Here is a 23,113-nt window from a genome sequence, read left to right on the forward strand (position 1 = left end):
TAATCAATCTCTATCAATTAGTCTGCAACGGACCCATACATGAGGAGGAAATGCCCAGTGGTGGAAAGCTTTGGGAACTAGGGGTCCAAAAATCACCCGTTCCTCCAAGAATGCTACACTTGCCATATACCAGGTCTCAAATTACTCAGAATGTATTCCAATCGATATAATCTATCTCATTTGCATTTGAATAAATCAACACTTCCAGCTTCCACTGTCTCCCTAGAGACCCGGTTTCATAGAATTACAACTTGCTCACCGCAGGTTTGTTTTAAAATTATCCCACTACAAGCACAGCCCCGTCTTCTGGACAAGATGGAACAGCTGGTCATGGTCTACGTGGTCGAGTCCCATAAGAATTCTAAAAAATAGTACTATCACCTCTCAACCATCTTATTTCCAACAAGAACATGCCAATGTTATGTCAGACTTCTTGCATTAATGCAAGCACAACTCCATTGCTTTTTACCTTTCCCATTTACTTTAGTAACATTTTTACTTTGTTTTTCTCCCACCATTGGAATAAAACTTATTAAGCTTTGATTTATGTTTTCACTGTGCAGCTGAAGATTTACTCCAAGTTGGTACGGGTGCTCTCTTACATCTACCACAATGACTTCTGCATCTAGTTTAAACAATTCCCTTCCATTCTATCTACCTATTCTGATTCCTTCATAACAATGGAAAGGAAAATTGGCTGTGGTGTGTAACAGGCAGCTATCAGATACCACCAGCTTTCCATCCCTGGCAAAGTTGAAAGTTAACTCCTATATCTTAAATATATCAATAGGGTAGCTCAAAGAGATCAGCCAAAAAAAGCTGAATCTATAAAAGCCATCTAGTCCCAGTGTAGCAAACTCAACCTTTCTTCCATCAGATGAAGGAGACTCAATTGCAATCACCTACCTTCATCTCGACCTCCAACTCTGCCAGTATACTAAACAGTATTTCAAACCAATGACAAGAACCACAGATTATCGGGCTGTGCAACAAACTCACCGAAAATGATCAGATAAACAAAGGACGAACAGATACCTAGGATGTTTATGGTCGTAATGATTTGGGGAATTAAACCAGACTGTAATATGCTTGGTCACATGACTACATATCTATTTCATTCACATGGACAGGTCAATCTGAAGGGATAATTACTAGCCCTAGCCCTTTTCGGGCTACCCTGGATCAGGCATATTCCCCAGACGTTCACCTTCAACTAAAGTTAGAAATAGCCAAATCCTATAAGACACTTAATTGGGTCTAAAAGTCCAGATTATCTCTCCCTAAAGGAAAGGAACGACTTGAAGATGTTACCGTCCTCCAGATAGCACTCTTAAGTTTAACTAGATTGTAACCTTCCGGATGTTATGAGGGTCCGGAAACCCCCCCCAGAATTTTGCAACTCCTCACCAAAGAGTGTACAGAGATCAAGTTCGCGAGTTTGATACAGAAGTACGATGTGAGACAATTCTAAAAATATATAGATTTATTAAAGAACCGACATGTATTTAACAGCTGGTGATTCCGTCGCAACATTAACAGTTCCAAAAACAAATAGCTTACAATTCTTATTCTCAGAGATCTTTATTTTCAAATCTTAACTTTGTTACATATTTATATTTCTTACTTATTTCTAATCCAGGATATCCACGGAAATCAAATGAAAGTAACTTTTTGATCCCCGAGACTCATTTAAAAACTTGGAGCCTGCCTCTGAAGAGCGAGAATTGCTTTGCCCCTTTCAGCGACTTCTGTTTCCCTATTTGAAAGTTCTATTACTTTATACCCTTTTTTCAGTGGTATATCCTTTGAAGTTTTCTGCTGATGTAAGCTAATTATCTCTAGTCATCTTTCTGTTGACTTCTTTCTATTCTTACTGTCAATTCAGCTGTTAGCTTGCAGAATTCTGTCTGCTGTGTAGTGTTCAAAACTTATAAAAAATGGCATCAAATAGATACATCTGTTATTGCCGTTTTTTAATGAAGGTCTTCTATTCAATTCTTAAATCACCGTAGCTGCTTGTAAGCAGACTTCACATCTCCTATGTGTTCCAAGTTCAATACAAAAACCATGTGATTGCTTGGTGCATCTATTGAGGTCATATTTACAAAGTCTTCTGTTTATATCTTTTACAACATGTAAATTAAAAACACTTCAACCGAGTACATGATTGTTTTCCTAGCCATCTCAGTTGGTTGCATTACAGACTTATGTCTCCTGTCTTTCATTTCATGTCATATTTATGAAAGCATATGGTTCTTCAATGTTCTGTGTTTCTGTTTCCTGAAGTGTTGGCTTATGACACCTTAACATTATACCATTGTGTTCTTTCATGTGCCTGTTTACCAAGTGTTGTTTTAAAACAATTTAACTGGGTTATAGTATTGTGTTCTTCCCAAAGCTCAGACTTTCTGGAAGCTCCAATCCTTTGCTTCAATAGGGCCAGTGTCAACAACCAATTCCCATTTCAAAAGCCTGTATTCTGTTTACAGCTTTGTGTTACCAACTCATCTTACCTCAAAACATAGAAACATAGAAGATAGGAGCAGGAGTAGGCCATTCGGCCCCTCGAGCCTGCTCCGCCATTTAATGAGATCATGGCTGATCATCCAAATTCAGTACCCTGTCCCTGCTTTATCCCCATATCCCTTGATCCCTTTAGCCTTATTAAATATATTCAAGGAGTTAGATATATTTCTTGAGTTGGCCTCAACTGCCTTCTGTGGTAGAGAATTCCACAGGTTCACCACTCTCTGGGTGAAGAAATTCCTCCTCATCTCAGTCCTAAATGACTTACCCCTTATCCTTAGACTGTGACCCCTGGTTCTGGATTCCCCTGCCATCAGGAACATCCTTCCTGCATCTAGTCTGTCTAGTCCTGTTAGAATTTTATAAGTTTCAATGAGATCCCCACTCATTCTTCTAAACTCTAGCGAATATAAGCCTAATCGACCCAATCTCTCCTCATACGTCATTCCTGCCATCCCAGGTATCAGTCTGGTGAATCTTCGCTGCACTTTCTCCATGGCAAGAACATCCTTCCTCAGATAAGGCAACCAAAACTGCACACAATACTCAAGATGTGGTCTCACCAAGGCCCTGTACAACTGCAGCAAGACATCCTTGCTCCTGTACTTGAATCCTCTCCCTCTATTAAGGCCAACATACCATTTGCCTTCTTAACCGCCTGTTGCACCTGCATGCTTACTTTCAGCGACTGGTGCACAAGGACACCCAGGTCTCGTTGCACTTCCACTTTTCCCAATCTATTGCCGTTCAGATAATAATCAGTCTTCCTGTTTTTGCCACCAAAGTGGATAACCTCACATTTATCCACATTATACTGCATTTGCCATGCATCTGCCCGTTAACCCAACCTGTCCAAATCATACTAGAGTTTCTCTGTACGATAGCAAAATACTGCAGATGCTGGAAATCCAAAACAACAGAAAATGCGGGAAAAACTCAGCAGGCCAGGCAACATCCGTGGAGAGAAATTAGAGTTGACGTTTCGGGTCGAAACCCTTTTTCAAAACAGGGTTTGAAAAAGGGTTTCGACCCGAAACGTCAACTCTAATTTCTCTCCATGGATGTTGCCTGGCCTGCTGAGTTTTTCCAGCATTTTCTGTTGTTATTTTAGAGTTTCGCTGTATCCTCCTCACAGCACACACACCCACCCAGCTTTGTGTCATTTGCAAACTTGGCAATATTACATCTAGTTCCCTCGTCTAGATCATTTATATACATTTACAGCTTCGTCATTGAGGCGTTTAGATTTTTAAACCCAGTTTGTCATGTTTTAATAAAGTCAGAATTCTGGTCATAGGGTGGTGTATTTTTCTGAATAGGTATGGCTCATTCCTTTACAAATCTACTTTTATATTACATATCTAAATCTATTAAATTTTATAATTTAACCTCTAAAATTCAAATAGTTTATTGCATATACAAATATTTGAGATAAAAAAGTCACATGATAAATCATGTAATTTCTATTACCTATTTTCACAACTTGGTTACTGAAATTATTTTTATTTGAAAGTTTCAAAGCATAAGCATTCCAAACCTGTGCCACAATAGACTAGCACTTATATCACCACCAGCTGCACTGGAACTAAAACTAAGGAAACAGACTACTATTAAACCCTTTTTATTCAATTAACTACCTAATTCCTGATCAAATGCAAATGAATTTGCCAAGAGCCACTCACTCATTATTCTTCATTATGTGTGTGCATACAAGCCATATTTTACCTTAATAAAGTCTTTGATAAATTGAGCTGCCTTCACACCAGTTTCTACATTGAAACTGATGTCTACTTTGACTTCTGTCTCCTGGTCAGTCAGCTTTATAATTGGTACCTATAAAAGTTGAGAAACTTTTGAAATCAAGTAGCACATTAAAGTAAACAGTTCTAAAAAGATTAGACATTCTCCTGAATAACCTACTGTAGCTTTGTCAAGTACTTTAATAGAATATGGTTCAGCAATATTCCGTCTTCGTAGTGCTTGCTCTAATAGCTGTAGAGGTGGGTTCTTCCATTTCCCAAATACTACCAGGTCTATGTCACTGTAAAGCAGAAGACCATAAGAAAAAATTACCACAATGCTCATACTTGCAGGTCAAATTTTTGTAAAGTCCAGCCAGCTGGAAACCACAGGCTAAGAAGTAGTGTTATTTTCCTGATCAATATTGGTTATATATGGCTTCCTAAATTTATTATCCATTTATGTTAAAACCATTGAACTTTAGGGCTAGCTATAAGGGAATTGTAAGCAAATTGGTTCTTTCCTTCTGCCCTGTTGCCCCCTCCCAAGATCAAATGGGTCTTCTGCAACTATTAGATCAAAACGAGTGCCAGAAAATGGCAGTTTTAAATGATAGCAGTTTGAAGTCTTAAGAACTTATGGGTTCAGCATTGGATATCTTATTTAGAGCCAGATTCAAGTCTCATGTTGGAACAACCTGAAGAACAAAAGGGTGCATCTTCCAGATATTCCTTATGAAGAACATCATTGGGTGCTACCTAGCCTTACTATCACAACATGATAATCAGAGATAGCAGCAATAAGAACGCTCAGGAACACTCGGCTAGACATTCAACTCGCAGCACCTGAACTACGAGAGGAAGGCTAATACATCATACAGCGAGAGATTGTAATGGTGGTCCCAACCTCGGTGAATCAAAGAGTTCTATTTGGTATTACACATTTTCAACATGGACACATTCCTAGAATCCAGCCTGCTAGTTTCAACCAACTACTGGAACCTTCCAGCCTGTCACACTCAAAAACCATGCCATCAAACAGAAGTGCTGCAATCTGTAATGTTTGATCTGTCCATTCAGCTTAATCAGTAATTTTCATAAACAGGCTCCTTTAAAGCTCATAGCAAGCACAGAATAATGAAAAATCCCCTTCTGAATTTGACAAAAGATTTGTTGGGGAAATTGAAAGGCGGCACACATGATTCTACCTTATTAAGGATTAAATAGTTCATTCAGGGCTTTGCTCTAGACAAAAAGCAACTTATTGTAGAAAATACCCATGAAGTTCACTTTTGGGAGATGCCCCAGTTAAGCTTCCTGGAGGAACATCTATCATAGCCAAATTATTGCATCCATCATCCCATTCAGCACTCTCACTATATATTGTTTGGAGGTCCAGTTCCTTCTGGCTAAATCAGTGCCATTTGTGCACACCTGTCCACATAAGATCAGGAATAAAACTTCTTTATTCTCCTCCCCTCCAGTTAATGTGGTAGACCATTGTTAGTCCATACTTTGAGCATGATGTCCTGCATCTAGTTCTCAAAGTAGTTAAGAACCAAAACTGTGCAATGATTTCCAGAGAGTGTGACACACTGGATTCAGCCTCCCTCTCCTGTAGGGATGCCAGCTTGGAGATGGAAGTTAAGATCATAACATGCACCATGCATGCTCTCCCCACCCCACAAAAGTAAACTTTTAACCTGCATCCATGTCATAGGGCAAGCACTGTTTATCCTACCTTTGATAGTTACTCAGGAAAGTGAAAAAGTGCCACGGACCACTGCAAGGAGGTTCAATCGCAGGGATTGCATAAGTTGCCGTGCATGGAGCACAACAAAGATGGCTGCCATCAAGAATGCAAATATAAGTTCATACTGCTGTGCTTGGAACCCACATTCAGAATTAGTGTGTCTGATGGCCTTGCATAGTTTGCTGGTAGTATCCTGCATGTTCCTGTCTGGAAGTAGCCATTATGACACACTCCTTTGTGAGTTGTAGCCGAGATTTCTCTCTTGAACCACCTGCTTCCTCCCAGAATGCTTTTCTCCCCAATTGAAATCTTGTGGGGATAAGAGGATCTCTGTCTTTAGATGAGCATGGACATTGCGGAGCCTTGGTGGTTGTACTAAATATGGTGTGAATACTTCTGTATTGCTTTTCACGGCTTTACAGAGTGGATACGACCTATTCCCAAATACGGTCTTGCCCAAGAACATGATTGTAATCGTCCTCCACTAAAGCTCATGGGGCAACCCAAAATCCTAGGCCAGTAAATCAGCAGGCTAATATCCCTTGGGTGCCTGTCTCAAAAGCATCCTTGACTGACTGGCCATGGCAATCACTATTGGCCTGGGTGCATGTATTGCATCCAAATTAAGTATATGCAGCTTTAAGTGTTAATAAAGATGACCGCCAACAGAGCAGCTTGTTGTAGGTACTTGCAAAGTCACTGCAGTAGGGAACTCCTGATATCTAGATCAGTCCCCAGGACACACTTTAGTATTGTGGATCAGGTAACCATCTTGAAGTTTTCTTGCATGCTGAACATGTTCAAATTTTAACAGGTTATTTAAGGGCATGAAGTCTTATTGACACAATCATTACTCAAAACCTCATCTCATCTAAAAGGGAAAGCCTACCCAACCTAGAATTCTCAAAAAGCTTAAAGCTACAATGAGAACTATATGTTGCAAACGAGCACTACTTTACAGCATAGATGAAAAAAATCTAAATCTTAGAGGTGTATAAAATTGAGGGGCACAGATAAAGTGGATAGAAAGGACCTATTTCCCTTAGCAGAGGGGTCAAAAACCAGGGGGCACAGATTTAAAGTAATTGGTGGAAGGTTTAGAGGGGATTTGAGGGGAAATTTCTTCACCCAGAGGGTTGTGGGGGCCTGGAACTCATTGCCTGAAAGGGTGGTAGAGGCAGGAACCCTAACCACATTCAGAAAGTACTTGGATGTGCACTTGGGATGCTCTAACCTGCAGGGCTACGGACCAAGAGCTGGGAAGTGGGATTAGTCTGGATAGCTCCTTGTTGGCCGGCGTGGACACGATGGGCCGAAATGGCCTCTTTCTGTGCTGTAACTTTCTATGAAAATTAAAATCACGTCTTCTTGCACATATTGACAACGGTCAAGATTACAGTCAGTCAATCAGTGAAAAGGAACTAAAGGGTGCAGTCCAAGAGGTCTTACAAAATGGAATGAATATGGGAAATCACCACCCGACTAAAATGGCTACATTGTACAATTAATTTTTGACATTGCTGCTGCTGTAAAGAAACTATTTCCCACCCTAAATGTTACCAGCTTTGTGATCATCTCCCAACACCTTTGCAGCCAAGGCTGCAGGTGCATGACCTATTGCCAGGCCACTACCAATGCACTTTGTAAGCAGCCATAGACTACCTAGGCACAACCTCTCATTCCATAAAGCTCAGATTGTAAACAGAAGAGAACTGAAATCAGATGTGCATACCATGCTGCCCAGGGGACTTCAATGTATTGAACAGATGAGGTTTTTAGGTCATTGTTTTCTGTCTCATCTTCCTGCCTAAAAAAAGTGATTGCTAATCCTAATCAAAAATGGGGTTGACAAATTAGTAAAATACACACACACTCCACTACAGCCATTCAATTCTATATAAATATAAAGACCAAGAGTACGCAACAGCCTGAACTACACTTTACTACTTGACCATGCAAATCAGACTGATTGAATTCCTTAACCTTGCATGAATATAGAAATGTCCCTCGCTAAGGAATTTATTTTAATTAAAAAGCACATTAAGGCAGAGTGAAAATGGTATCAGAAATTCAAGTCAAAAAGTGAGTTTTTATAATTACTTACACAACCTATGAACAAGCTTATACAACTAGTTTAGTTATTGTCAGCTGTGGCTCAGTGGCAGCACTCTCACCCGAGTCAGAAGGTTGCGGGTTTCCAGAAACTGGAGCACATAATTTAGGCCGACACTTCAACACAGTGGTGCACTGTCAGAGGTACAGCTATACAAGATGAAACGTTAAATTGAGGCCCCGGTTACCCGATCGTGTGTGTTAGAAAGAAAATCATGGCACTAGGGGGAGGAGATAGTGGAAGGGCTTGCCATAATTTTCCAATCTTCCCTAGATGTGGGGGAGGGTCTTGAGGATTGGAAAGTGGAAAATGTGACCATTGTTCAAGGGTGCAAGGACAATCCTAGTAACTACAGTTTAACATCAGTGGTGGGTAAAGTTTTAGAAACAATAATGAAGGAAAAAAATTAACAAGCACTTGGGAGAGCCAACACGGATTTGTAAAAGGCAGATTGTGTTTGATTAATCTATTTGAATTTTTTTGATGAAGTAACAGGGAGGATTGATCAAGGGAATGCAATGGATGTTGTCTACATGGATTTTCAGAAGGTGTTTGACAAAGTACCACATAGAAGGCTGGTTAACAAAATTGAGGCTCATGGAATAGGTGGGTCAGTGGCAGCTTGGATAAGGAATTGGCTTAATCGTAGAAAGTTACAGCACAGAAAGAGGCCATTTCGGCCGACCGTGTCCACGCCAGCCAACAAAGAGCTATCCAGCCTAATCCCACTTCCCAGCTCTTGGTCCGTAGCCCTGCAGGTCACAGCATCCCAAGTGCACATCCAAGTATTTTTTAAATGTGGTTAGGGTTTCTGCCTCTACCACCCTTTCAGGCAGTGAGTTCCAGACCCCCACAACCCTCTGGGTGAAGAAATTTCCCCTCAAATCCCTTCTAAACCTTCTACCAATTACTTTAAATCTGTGCCCCCTGGTTTTTGACCCCTCTGCTAGGTCCTTTCTATCCACTTTAACTGTGCCGCTCAATTTTATACACCTCAATAAGGTCTCCCCTCAGCCTCCTCTGTTCCAAGGAAAACAAACCCAGCCTATTCAGTCTTTCCTCATAGCCAAGATTCTCTACTCCCGGCAACATCCTTGTAAATCTCCTCTGTACCCTCTCTAGTGTAATCACATCTTTCCTGTAATATGGTGACCAGAACTGCACGCAGTACTCTAGCTGAGGCCTAACTAGTGTTTTATATAGTTGAAAAACATAACCCCCCCTGCTCTTGTATTCTATACCACGGCTAATAAAGGCAAGCATTCTGTATGCCTTCTTAACCACCTTATCTACCTGGCCTGCTACCTTCAGGGATCTGTGGACATGCACTCCAAGGTCCCTTTGTTCCTCTACACAACTCAGTGTCCTACCATTTAATGTGTATTCCCTTTCCTTGTTAGCCCTTCCCAAATGCATTACCTCATACTTCTCCGGATTGAATTCCATTTAAAGGACAGAAAACAGCAAATTGTGGTAAATGGCTATTTTTCATACTGGAGGATGGTAGACAGTGGTGTTTCCCCAAGGGTCAGTGCTGAGGCCACTGCTATAAATAAATGACCTGGATATTGGAATAGAGAGTAGAATTTCTAAAATTGCCGACGACACCAAATGTGGGGGTGTGGCAAACAGTGATAATGATACCAATCGACTGCAACAGGACATAGAAAAGCTAGCAGAATGGGCAGACAAAATACAGAAGTGTGAGGTGATGCATTTTGGCAGAAGGAACAGGGAGAGGCAATATACACTTAATGGCACAGTTTTAAAGAGTGTGCAGGGACAGAGGGACCTGGGAGTTAATGTGCATAGGTCCCTGAAGGTGGCAGGACATATTGAGAGAGTGGTTAACAAAGCATATGGGATCCTGGGCTTCATAAATCAAGTTATTGAGTATAAAAGTAGAGAAGTTATGCTGAACCATTATAAAAGCACTAGTTAGGCCACAACTGGGAGTATTGCATCCAGTTCTGGTCACCACACTTTAGGAAGGATGTGAAGACCCTTGAGAGGGTGCAGAGGAGATTTACCAGAATGGTTCTGGGGATGGGGGATCTTAGCTACAAGGACAGGTTGGAGAAGCTGGATTTGTTTTCATTAGAGAAAAGGAGGTTGAGGAGTGATTTGATAGAGGTGTATAAGATTATGACTGGGTTGGATAGGCTAGACAGGGAAAGGCTGTTCCCACTAGTTGATGGTACAAGGACTAGGGGACACAGATTTAAGGTTTTGGGCAAGAGATACAGGGGGGATGTGAGGAAAAACTATTTTACGCAGCGAGTGGTGAGGACCTGGAATTGCTGCCGACGGAAGTGGTGGAAGCGGAGACACTCAATGTTTTCAAGGGGAGACTGGATAGGTGCTTGAGGGAAATAAACATGCAGGGCTACGGGGATCGAGTGGGGGAATGGGACTGACTGGATTGCTCTACAGAGAGCTGGTACGGACTCGATGGGCCGAATAGCCTCCTTCTGTGCCGTTATGACTCTATTCGAAAAAGAGCAGGGGGTTCTCCCTGATGACCTGGCCACTAAAAAACATTATCTGGTCATTATCTCACTGCTGACTGCAGCCAATTTGCACACAGCAAGGCCACACAATGTTTCCTACATTACAAATAGTGACTACACTTCAAACGTAAGAGAACCTCATTGGTTGTGAAGCACTTTGGGACATCCCGAGATTGTGAAAATTCTGAAAGGTGCTATATAAATGTAAGTTCGTTTGTTCTTCTTTCCTAGGTGTTGGTATTAAATTTACTACATTGAAACACTTCTGGAAAACATACTCCGAAACAAATTCTGTAACTAGTACAATTAACTGATTGGCATTTGTTTGAGATCTTCTTCTAGCATTAGCACTAGCATGCTAATAATTGGTAGATAATTTTCACCTACCTAGTTGGGAGATAGAGTCCTGTACTGAAACTTCCAAAAATCTGAACCTGTGAACAAAACATACATGCATCATTCACTACAAAAGATCATATTTGATTATTTAGGCTGCACAACTACAAATTTCAGTTTGCCATTTTGCTATACATCATTTACTGAATAGATTTTGCACACAGTATGAATTCATGGATCAGGAGAGGTTTCTTCCGTTTGGAAAAATTAATCATTTTTCAAAGGGAATATTATAGCTACCAAAAATATAAATTGATTAAAATTTCACAAAGTTGGAACACAATGTTACATTGATTAGAAACAAATGCATTTAGTTTTTTATTTCTAAGTTTCCTTGGGCCATTATAGCTCAGTGAATAAATGCATCTTGCAGTGTGGCATTGAGTCTTAATCAGTGCTATGATTAGCCAATTTCAATGAAGGCACCACAATTGACTTTAGTACACTTGGTCAAGTGAGGGGGAAATTTGTGTGAATACACACGGCAGTATCCATTCTCCTGACAAATTGCTTGGTTTACCTGCATAAGAGAGTTGGCGATGGAGGAATATGAAAACGCAGAAAATTGCATAAATCATGACTTGGATTTAATAACCAAAACTATCAACTTTGCTTTTTACATTTTGACACTCAATTATTTTAAAAAGTAGAATATCACCTGGTTGCCTCAAAACACAATACTGATAGATTCTCGGTTTTAAGATTCTTAATGGGCCAACATTTGCGATCGGAGGCTTCTCGCGGACAGACGCCTCCACACTGCAAAATGTGTACGAAAGTACCTGGTGGCCCAGGAAAAATGGCGGCTTGCGATTCTGGGCCTCTCTGGGTCCGTGCATTCAGCGGGCAGAAGTTGTTCAAAAAGCGCAACTCTCCACACCCGCAGAGGCACTTTTCTTGGGCATGTGGGTTTCAGCACATGCGCTTTGTCTGAAACCAGCACTTGCGCGGCCCCCTGCGGACATGTACACATCCATAGGGGTCGCAAAATCCAGCCCATTAGGAAATTTTGCTATCAGAACGACGTCTCAGCAGAGTCTCACCATTTTGTTTTAACATAAGAACATAAGTAGGAGCAGGAGTAGGCCATACGGCCCCTCGGGCCTGCTCCGCCATTCAATAGGATCATGGCTGATCCGAACCTAGAATAGCGTCCACTTCCCTGCCCGCTCCCCGTAACCCCTAATTCCCTTATCAGCTAGGAAACTGTCTATCTCCGTTTTAAATTTATTTAATGTCGCAGCTGCCACAGCTCTCTGGGGTAGCAAATTCCATAGATTTACTACCCTTTGAGTGAAGAAGTTTCTCCTCATCTCAGTTTTGAAAGGGCAACCCCTCATTCTAAGATTATGCCCCCTAGTTCTAGTCTCACCCATCAGTGGAAAATCCTCCCCGCATCCACCTGATCAAGACCCCTCACAATCTTTTTTGTTTCGATAAGATCGCCTCTCATTCTTCTGAATTCCAATGAGTAGAGGCCCAACCTACTCAACCTTTCCTCATGCGTCAAACCCCTCATCTCCGGAATCAACCGAGTGAACCTTCTCTGAACTGCCTTGAGAGCAAGTATATCTTTTCTTAAATATGGAAACCAAAACTGCACACACTATTCCAGGTGTGGCCTCACCAGTACCCTGTATAACTGAAGCAAGACTTCCCTGCTTTTATACTCCATCCCCCTTGCAATAAAAGCCAAGATTCCATTGGCCTTCCTGATCACCTGCTGTGCCTGCATACTAACCTTTTGTGTTTCATGCACCAGGACCCCCAGATCCCTTTGTACTGTAGCACTTTGCAGTTTCTCTCCACTTAAGATAATAACTTGCTCTTTGATTTTTTCTGCCAAAGTGCATAACCTCACACTTTCCAACATTATATTCCATCTGCCAAATTTCTGCCCACTCACTTAGCCTGTCTATGTCCTTTTGCAGGTTATTTATGTCCTCCTCAGTCACTGCTTTCCCTCCCATCTTTGTATCGTCGGCAAACTTGGATATGTTGCACTTGGTCCCCTCCTCCAAATCATTAATATAGATTGTAAAGAGTTGGAGTCCCAGCACTGACCCCTGCGGAACACCACTAGTTACTGATTGCCAACCCGAGAATGAACCATTTATCCCAACTCTGTTTTCTGTTAGATAACCAATCTTCCACCCATGCCAGTATATTACCCCCAATCCCGTGATTTTTTATCTTGTGCAGTAATCTTTTGTGTGGCACCTTGTCAAATGCCTTTTGGAAGTCCAAATACACTACATCCACTGGTTCCCCTTTATCCACCCTGTTTGTTACGTCCTCAAAGAATTCAGGCAAATTTGTCAAACATGACTTCCCCTTCATAAAACCATGCTGACTCTGTCCTATTAAATTATGCTTATCCAAATGTCCTGTTACTGCTTCCTTAATAATGGACTCCAACATTTTACCAACCACAGATGTTAGTCTAACTGGTCTATAGTTTCCAGCCTTTTGTCTACCTCCCTTTTTAAATAAGGGCATTACGTTAGCAGTTTTCCAATCTGCTGGGACCTTTCCTGAATCCAGTGAGTTTTGGAAAATTACCAATACATCCACAATCCCTACCGCTACTTCTCTCAAGACCCTAGGATGTAAGCTATCAGGTCCAGGGGATTTATCCATCTTAAGTCCCATTATCTTACTGAGTACCACCTCCTTAGGTGATTTTAATCGTGTTTAGCTCCTCCCCCCCCATAGCCCCCTGTTTGTCCAGTGTTGGAATATTTTTTGTGTCCTCTACTGTAAAGACTGATACAAAATATTTGTTCAGCGCTTTTGCCATCTCCATGTTCCCCACTACTAATTTCCCGGTCTCGTCCTCTAAGGGACCAACATTCACTTTAGCCACCCTTTTTCTTTTTATATAACTGTAGAAACTCTTGCTATCTGTTTTTATATTTTTTGCTAGTTTACTTTCATAATCTATCTTCCCTTTCTTAATTAATCTTTTAGTTATTCTTTGCTGGCTTTTAAATGCTTCCCAATCTTCTATCCTCCCACTAGATTTGGCTACTTTATATGCCCTTGTTTTCAGTCGGATACTACCCTTTATTACTTTACTTAGCCACGGATGGCTGTCTTTTCTTTTACGCCCCTTTTTCCTCAGTGGAATATATTTTTCTTGAAAGTTGTGAAATATCTCCTTGAATGTACACCACTGCTCATGTACCGTCTTACACCTTAATCTATTTTCCCAGTCCACTTTAGTCAACTCTGCTCTCATACCTTCATAGTCTCCTTTATTTAAGCTTAGTACGCTTTATGGGTCAGTGTAGTCAGACTTATTGGCTATAAATCAAAAGAAAAACAATGCAAAATATTTTGCATTGATTTTATACAACTCCAGCCACAATGTTTTTGGAATATTTTAATTCCAGTAGCTGGAGCAGCTATTCAACTAGATGACCTAATTTACATGAATTCAGCCTCTTTGAATATTCATATATACACATGTAGGGATCCATACAAAAAAAAATAGAAAATGCTTTGTAGATTAGGGAAAAGAACTAGAAAATAAATTGCTAGCATCAAAATCTAGGTTTCTATTTGGCAAGTAAAATGTTAGTTTTAAAGAACTAAATTTGGTCTGCAAATTTAGGATCTCGCCTGTGTGAAACATAAGAGTTAAGGAGAAAGTAAATTCAGTAGAAATGATCAGTTTTATGTGGTAATACTCACATCAGCTGCTGGCCAAAGCTCCTTGATAACAGATTCTATTCGTTTCACTACTTCTTTACGCATGGTTTCCTCTTCGGGGCGCGGTGACATGAAATTGTAAAAGTCCATGATTTCTTCATGGAGACTAACAAAATGAAACACAATTTATATTAGAGCTCTGCAATAAAACTTAATTCTCAAAGTATATATTTTCATGAGCCTTTCCTTCAAACTTTAATAGTTTTCTTTGATTACACACCAACATTTCGCTCTACACATATGACAAGTTTTACATAAAAAGTTACATGTTTTACATTAGCCAGAGGCCACATGTTCCAGCAGTTTACAAACCAAAGTAGAAAACCATTTTGTATAATATTTAAAAAATCAAACATTCCACACACATTCTCCAACTGCACCATTTGATTTTGATGCGACGCCTGTGAAACTCAAATTTTTCCTCAATTTTCAAATTCTACCTTTCAGTTTGGACTGTGTTAATTTGCCACATTGAATTACACCCTTCCACCAGCAGTAGTGTTGCAGCATTTATTTTAGCGTCTCCCAGCTCCTCGGTCTGTACTGCTGAAAATCTCATACTACAACTAAGTCCTCAGCTTGCCAAATTGATGGGTTTGACAAACATAAAATATAGAAGAATTATTTTTACCCTGTACTTTGTTTTTCACGTTTGAACAGCCTCGATAAGTCTCACTGTTTTACCCGCCCAGCTATGCTGACTCTGTATTTTACTTATTTAGCTGTCTTAGCCCTCGCTCCCATGCTTTACTATCTGGAGTTTTGTTTTATTTCTTCCTCTGGTATCAGTCTTCCTCTGGGCTGCCGACTTGCGTCAGCATGTCCAGGCTTCCCCTTTCCGAGCCATCACCTATCCCACGGCACAAAGGCGCGCAATGCAAGACCAGTCCATGCAGCTGCGGCACAGACTGCCACTTTCAGGATAAAGTTATGGGCCTAGACAGAGTGTCGTCAAGCTTAGTGCTGTTGCGATATTGACAAAGGTTTCCGTTGTTAAAGCAGCGAGTGCAACAGGCAGGCATAATTATGAAGTCAGGCTGGACCCAAGATCAGTCTGCAGATCATTATCCAAAAAATTTGCAGGGTTAAGAGGCAAGTCTAATTCCTTTCCCTTTAGGGACAAAACATCATGAGTAGTGTGAATAGAACTTATATTACAATAGTTATAGTCTATTTATATTAATCTTTATGAATAAATTCAGTCATGCAGTCAAGTCAGAATTTGGTGTAATAATTTACCCATCCACCCCCCCCCCCACCCCCCACAGCCCCCTTCTAATCTGCTATCCCTGCCTCCCTCCTCGTTCGCCTGTGCATCCCTTCCCCCTTTTTCATATTCCACCACTCTGTTCTGACCAGGTTTACTGTACTGGTGTCACTAATTGCAAAAGTGCAGCTGCTTCCTCCAGGCTCCAACTCTGCTGCAGCATCCTTGGATTCTTTCTCTGCCCAAGATCAAAACTTGTCTAACCTCTTACTATGCTCTATTAGCCCCTCTTCCCAGTCTAACCTTACATAGGAACAGGAGTAGGCCATTTAGCCCCTCAAGCCGGTTCCGCCATACAAATGAGATCAGGACTGATTTGTGACCAAACTCCATATACCCGCCTTTGCCCATATCCATTAATACCTTTGGTTAACAAAAATCTATCAATCTCAGATTTAAAATTGTCAACCTAGCATCAATTGCCATTTGAGAAAGAGTTCCAAACTTCTACCACCCTTTGCATATAGAAGTGTATCCTAACTTCACTCCCGAAAGGCCTGGCTCAAATTGATCGACTATGCCCCCTCGTCCTACATTCCCCAACCAGCAGAATGAGTTTCTCGCTATCTACTCTATCAGTTCCTCTTAATATCTTGAACATTTCTAACAAATCAGCCTTTAACCTTCTAAATTCCAGGGAATACAACTCTAGTTTGTGTAATCTCTCCTCGTAATTTAACTGTCGGAGTCCAGGTATCATTCTGGTAAATCTACACTGCACTCCCTCCAAGGACAATATATCCTTCCTAAGGTGCTGCCCAGAACTGCTCGCAGTACTCTAGGTGTGGTCTAACTAGGGCTTTGTATAGCTGTATCATAACTTCTACCCCCTTGTATTTTAGTCCTCGAGATATAAAGGCCAGAATTTTATTGGCCTTTTTGATTATTTCCTGCACCTGTCCATGACATTTTAATGATCTATGTACATGATCCCCAAAGTCTCTTTGGACGTCCACTACTAGTTTTTCACTATTCAGAAAGTACTCTGATCTATCTTTTTCAGGTCCAAAGTGGATGGCCTCACATTTGCCTACATTGATATCCATTTGCCACTGTTTTGCCCATTCGGTTAATCTATTAATATTTTTGTAATTTTATGCTTTCATCTACACTGCTTACAATGCTGCCTATCTTTGTCTCATCGGCAAATTTGGATATGTAGCTTTCTATCCCATCATCTCAGTCATTAATAAATACAGTGAATAGTTGAGGCCTCAACACAGATTCCTACAGGACACCACTAGTCATGTCCTGCCAATTAGAGTATGTGCTACTTCCTGTCTCCTGCCACTCAGCCGATTTCCTAACCAGGTCAATAATTCGCCTACAATTCCATGAGCTTCAACTTCAGCCAACGGTCTATTACAAGGGACTTTATCAAATGCCTTCTGGAAGTCCATATACAGGAAACTTTGGTTTATCCGGAGGTTGTATGGCCAGAAACCTCGATCTAACAGCAGAAATCAGCAGCCATTTTGTTAGGTTTTTTTTCTTCTCCTAGCATTTTTTTTTTAATAAAAACAGTCAGTCTCTGGAAAGCCTCTCTGAAGCTGTTGCTAAGCTACAGAGACGCTTCCAAGGTACGGGCCGACTGTTTACAAGCTGTTGCTAAGCAACAGTGTTTGTTGTCAGATACGGAGATGAAAACCTCCATATCCTTCAACATTAGCGCTGGTCTGTCCGGAAGTTTTCATAGATCGGCATCACGCCGGTCCCGTCAGTGCCGAATATCGCGAAGTTTCCTGTAAATAAAATCCATAGATATTCAGCCTGTCCACTACTTTAGTCACCACTTCAAAAAATTCAAATCAGGTTCGTCAGGAATGATCTAGCCTTTATAAATCAATGCTGGCTCTCTGATCAGCTGAAAATTTTCAGGGTGTTCAGTCAATCTATCCTTAATTATAGACTAGTAATTTCCCAACAGATGTTAGGCTAACTGATCTATAATTCCCTGGTTTCTCCCCCTCGCCTTTCTTAAATAGCGGAGTGACATATGCAATTTTCCAATCTAACGGAACGGTTCCTGAATTGAAAGTTAACTTGGGGTATCTGCAATATTCTCACCTACTTCCTTAAAAACCCTGCGATGGAAACCATCTGGTGCAGGGCGTTTGTCACTCTTTTGTGCCATTATTTTATTCATTACTGTTATTTTGCTTACGTTAATTTTGGTAAGTCTGCGTCTCTGATTCAATATTGATTTCCTTGGGATGTCTGGCATGCTATCCTCTTCCTCTATTGTAAATACTGACATTTACAATATCAGTGTTATCAGTTTTCAGGGAGCCCACATTGCTCCAGATGACCCTCTTTCTCTGATTTTGCTATCCCTAGCAAGTTTCTTTCCATGCTCCCTTTTTGTAGCTCTTACTATCTGTTGTCGTCTTTTGTTCTTTATATCTCTCCCAGTCACCAGGATCTGTGCTAGAGTTTGCATTTTTGTATGCTTTTTCTTTTAGTTTTGTTGTCCCTCACCTCTAGTCGTCCATGGCTTTTTTTTTGGCAAGTAGAGTTCTTGCCCCTTAGGGGTATCAACTGGTTCAGTATCACATTAAATTATTTTCTGAACATCTCCCACTGATCTGTTGTTTTACCCATTAACAGATTTACCCAGTTTACTGTGGACACTCTGATTCATTGCATTGAAGTCAGCCTTACCTAAATCTTGAATCTTAGATGTTTTGCATTTCTCTATTTACATTGAACTCCATCATATTATGATTGCTATTAGATAAATGTTCTTGCACCGTTAGGCTGCTAACTAAATCTGGCTCATTACTGAATCTAACATGGCCTGCTCAGCTGTTGGTTCTAGGTCATACGGTTGCAGAAAACTATCCTGAACACACAAGAAATTCACTTACCACTCTGACATGAGCTAGTCTGCTTATCCCAATCAGTATGAAAATTAAAATCATTCTGCCTTTGCTACATGCTTGTCTGATCTCTGCATTTATACATTGTACCACTTCACAGCTGCTACCAGGGTCCTATACAGAACTCACTACATTCTTAAATCCTTTCCTACTGCTTAATTCTACGACTAGAGTCTCCACTGCCTGCTTACCTCTCGGTCTATCCTCTTATCATTGAAGTGATTTCATTAATCACTAAGGCTACTCCTCCCCGTCTACTATTTTCCCTATCAATCTTGTAGACCTTATAACCCATTTCTCATTTATTTCCCATTTCTGACACTCTTGGTAGTCTTTACCGAGACATGGCTGCATGCCATACCCTCCAAGTTGAATTTGCACCTGCAAGTCTTTTTTTAAATTCATTCATGGGATGTGGGCGTCGCTGGCAAGGCCAGCATTTATTACCCATCCCCAATTACCCTAGAGAAGGTGGTGGTGAGCTGCCTTCTTCAATCGCTCCAGTACGTGATGTGAAGGTACTCCCACAGTGCTGTTAGGGAGGGAGTGCCAGGATTTTGACCCAGCGACGATGAAGAAACGGCGATATATTTCCAAGTCAGGATGGTGTGTGACTTGGAGAGGAACTTGCAAGTGGTGGTGTTCCCATACGCCTGCTGCCTCTCCTTCGAGGTGGTTGAAGTCATGGGTTTGGGAGGTGCTATCGAAGCAGCCTTGGCGAGGTGCTGCAGTGCGCTGGTGGTGGAAGGTGTGAATGTTTAAGGTGGTGGATAGAGTGCCAATCAAGCAGGTTGCATTGTCCTGGATGGCGTCGAGCTACTGGAGTGTTGTTGGAGCTGCACTCATCCAGGCAAGAGGAGAGTATTCCATCACACTCCTGACTTGTGCCTTGTAGATGGTGGAAAAGTTTTGGGGAGTCAGAAGGTGAGTCAATCGCTACAGAATACCCAGCCTCTGACCTGCTCCTGTAGCCACAGTATTGATGTGGCTGGTCCAGTTAAGTTTCTGGTCAATGGTGACCCCCGAGGATGTTGATAGTGGGGGGTTCAGCAATGGTGTTCCCGTTAAACGTCAAGGGGAGGTGGCTAGACTCTCTCTTGTTGGAGATCTTCATTTCCTGGCACTTAAATGGTGAATAATGTTCACGCCATGCATCAGCCCAAAACTGAATGTTGTCTTGCTGCATGCGGGTACAGACTGCTTCATTATCTGAGGAGTTGTGAATGGAACGGAACAATGTGCAATCATCAGTTAACATCCCCACTTCTGAACTTACGATGGAGGGAAGGTCATTGATTAAGCAGTTGAAGATGGTTGGGCCCCTGAGGAACTCCTGCAGCAATTTCCTGGGGCGGAGATTATAAGAACACAAGAATTAGGAGCAGGAGTCAGCCATACAGCCCCTCAAGCCTGCTCCGCCATTCAATAAGATCATGGCTGAGCTTCGACCTCAAATACACTTTCCAGCCTGATCTCCAGATCATTTGATTCCCCACGAGTCCAAAAATCTGTCCATCTCAGCCTTAAATATACTCAACGATTCAGCAGGCACAGCCCTTTGGGGTAGAGAATTCCAAAGATTCACAAACCTCAGTAAAGAAATTCCTCCTCATATTAGTCTTATAAATGGTCGACCCCTTATCCTGAGACTATGCCCCCTAGTTCTAGACTCAGCAGCCAGAGGAAACAACCTCTCAGCATTTACCCTGCCAATCCCCCTCAATCTTATATGTTTCAATGAGATCACCTCTCATTCTTCTAAACTTCAGTGTATAGGCCTAATCTACTCAATCTCTCCTCACAGGACCACCTTCTCATTCTAGGAATCAATCTAGTGAACCTTCATTGCACCGCCTCGAAGGTAAGTATATTCTCTCTCAGATACGGAGACCAAAACTGTGCACAGTACTCCAGGTGTGGTCTCAACAAAGCCCTGTACAATTGTAGCGAGACTTCCTTACTTGTGTACTCCAACCCCTTTGCAATAAAGGCCAACATGCCATTTGCCTTCCTAATTACTTGCTGTACCTGCATGCTAATTCTGTTTCCTGTACAAGGATACCTACATTTCTCTGAACACCAACATTTAATAGTTTCTCACCATTTAAAAAATATTCTTTTTTTTATTCTTCCTACCAAAGTGAGTAACCTCACATATCCCCATATTATACTCCATCTGCCACCTTACTGCCCACTCACTTAACCTGTCTATATCCCTTTGCAGGCTCTTTGCATCCTCCTCACATCTTACTTTCCCGCCTAGCTTTGTATTGTCAGCAAACTTGGATAGATTACACTCGGTCCCTTCAGCTAAGTTATTAATGTAGATTGTGAATAGCTGAGGCCCAAGCACTGATCCTTGCACCAACCCACTAGTTACAGCCTGACGAAGTGAAAATGACCCATTTATTCCTACTCTCTTTTCTGTCCGTTAACCAATCCACTATCCATGCTAATACATTACCCCCAACCCCATGAGCCCTTATCTTGCGTAACAACCTTTTATGTGGCACCTAATAAAATGCCTTTTGGAAATTCAAATATATGACATCCACTGGTTCCCCTTTATCTACATCCTCAAAAACGAATAAATTTGTTAAACATGATTTCCCTTTCATAAAGCTATGTTGACGATGCCCAATCATGATTTTCTAAGTGCCTTGTTACCACTTCCTTAATAATGGATTCCAGTATTTTTCTGGTGACCGATGTCGGTCTAACTGGCCTGTAGTTCCTGGTTTTCTCTCTCCGTCATTACTTGAATAGCTGGGTTACATTTGCTACCTTCCAATCGGCTGGGATGGTTCTAGAATCTAGGGAATTTTGGAAGATCACAACCAATGCATCCACCATCTCTGCAGCCACCTTTTTTCGAACCCCAAGCTGTAGGTCATCACGTCCAGGGGATACGTCAGCTTTTAGTCCCATTACTTTCTCAAGTACTTCTTCTCTACTGATAATTACTTGGAAGTTCCTCACTCTCATTAGCCCCTTGGTTCCCCACTATTTTTGGTAAACTTTGTGTGTCTTCTGCGGTGAAGACAGATACAAAATATTTGTTTAAAATCTCTGCCATTTCCTTATTCCCCATCATTTCTCTTGTCTCAGCCTTTAAGGGACCAACATTTACTTTTGCTACTCTCTTCCTTTTTACATACTTGTAGAAGCTGTTATAAACTGGGCAAAATCTTAAACAGATTGTAAGAAGATTCAAGTCCCCTCCGATTAATGCTTTACCTTTGTTACAAGATCCTATTATTTGTTGTAATATTCCGTCCAACAGTATAGCTACTGTTACGGGCCCTGTAAACTACTCCCACCAGTATTATCTGCCCCACGTTATTTCTTATCTCCACCCATACGAATTCTACTTCCTGATCTTACGAGCCAAGATCCTTTCTCATTACAGTTCTTATGTAATCTTTTATCGGGGCGACCCCCCCCATCTTTTCCATTCTGCCTGTCTTTTCGGATCATCAATATTTAATTTCCAACCTTGGTCACCTTGCAACCCTGTCTCTGTAATGGCTATTAGATCAAACCTATTTATCGCTATTTGTGTCACTAATTCGTCCATCTAGCTATGAATGTTTCGTGCATTCAGGTAAAGAGCCTTTAATTGTAACTTTTCACCATTATTCCCTGCCTTCACCTTATTCAATGATGCAATATTACCGATAAACTATGTCTCTTCCTGTCACACTTTGATTATTGTTACATTGCTCCATTGCCTTGACATTTCTCTTTAGATTTCTAAGTTTCCCCTCACCTAAATCCCTCTTCCTCCCAACCCCTTTTAGTTTAAAGCCGTATCAAAAGCCCTAGTTATTAGATTCACCAGGACACTGGTCCCAGCCCGAGTTAAGTGGAGCCCATCCCAACGGAAAAATCCCTCTTTCCCCAGTACTGGTGCCAATGTCCCATGAATCGGCGCCACTTCCTCCTACACCAGTCTTGGATTCACTCATTTAACTCCATCATCTGCTTGTCCCGATGCCAATTTGTGCATGGCTCATGTAACAATCCAGAGATTCTTACCTTTGAGGTTCTGCGTTTAAATTTATACCATAGCTCCTCGAATTCTCAGCTGAACCTCATTCCTAGTTCTACCTATGTCACTGGTTCCTAAGTGGACTGCGACACATGGATCCGCCCCCTCCCACTCCAAATTCCTCTCAGAAGAATATAAGTAGGAGCAGGAGTAGGCCATACGGCC

General features: G+C 41.4%; 1 protein-coding gene across 4 annotated transcripts in view; it reads right to left on the minus strand.

Annotated features, from left to right (window-relative positions):
• Window positions 1-23,113, minus strand: part of tent4a (terminal nucleotidyltransferase 4A) — a 118,306-nt gene that overhangs the window by 28,142 nt on the left and 67,051 nt on the right. For all 4 annotated transcript variants that reach the window (XM_085988706.1, XM_085988705.1, XM_085988709.1 and 1 more), the window contains exons 2-5: window positions 14,734-14,857; window positions 11,029-11,075; window positions 4,447-4,567; window positions 4,252-4,359 (exon numbers count right to left, since the gene is read on the minus strand). In XM_085988706.1, the coding sequence (XP_085844832.1) occupies window positions 4,252-4,359; window positions 4,447-4,567; window positions 11,029-11,075; window positions 14,734-14,857 (400 nt within the window). The remainder of the gene's footprint in view (window positions 1-4,251; window positions 4,360-4,446; window positions 4,568-11,028; window positions 11,076-14,733; window positions 14,858-23,113) is intronic.

Source organism: Somniosus microcephalus, chromosome 5 (assembly GCF_052327205.1).
Source record: "Somniosus microcephalus isolate GS21.2 chromosome 5, FLI_Smic_1.0, whole genome shotgun sequence".
NCBI classification, from domain to species: domain Eukaryota; kingdom Metazoa; phylum Chordata; class Chondrichthyes; order Squaliformes; family Somniosidae; genus Somniosus; species Somniosus microcephalus.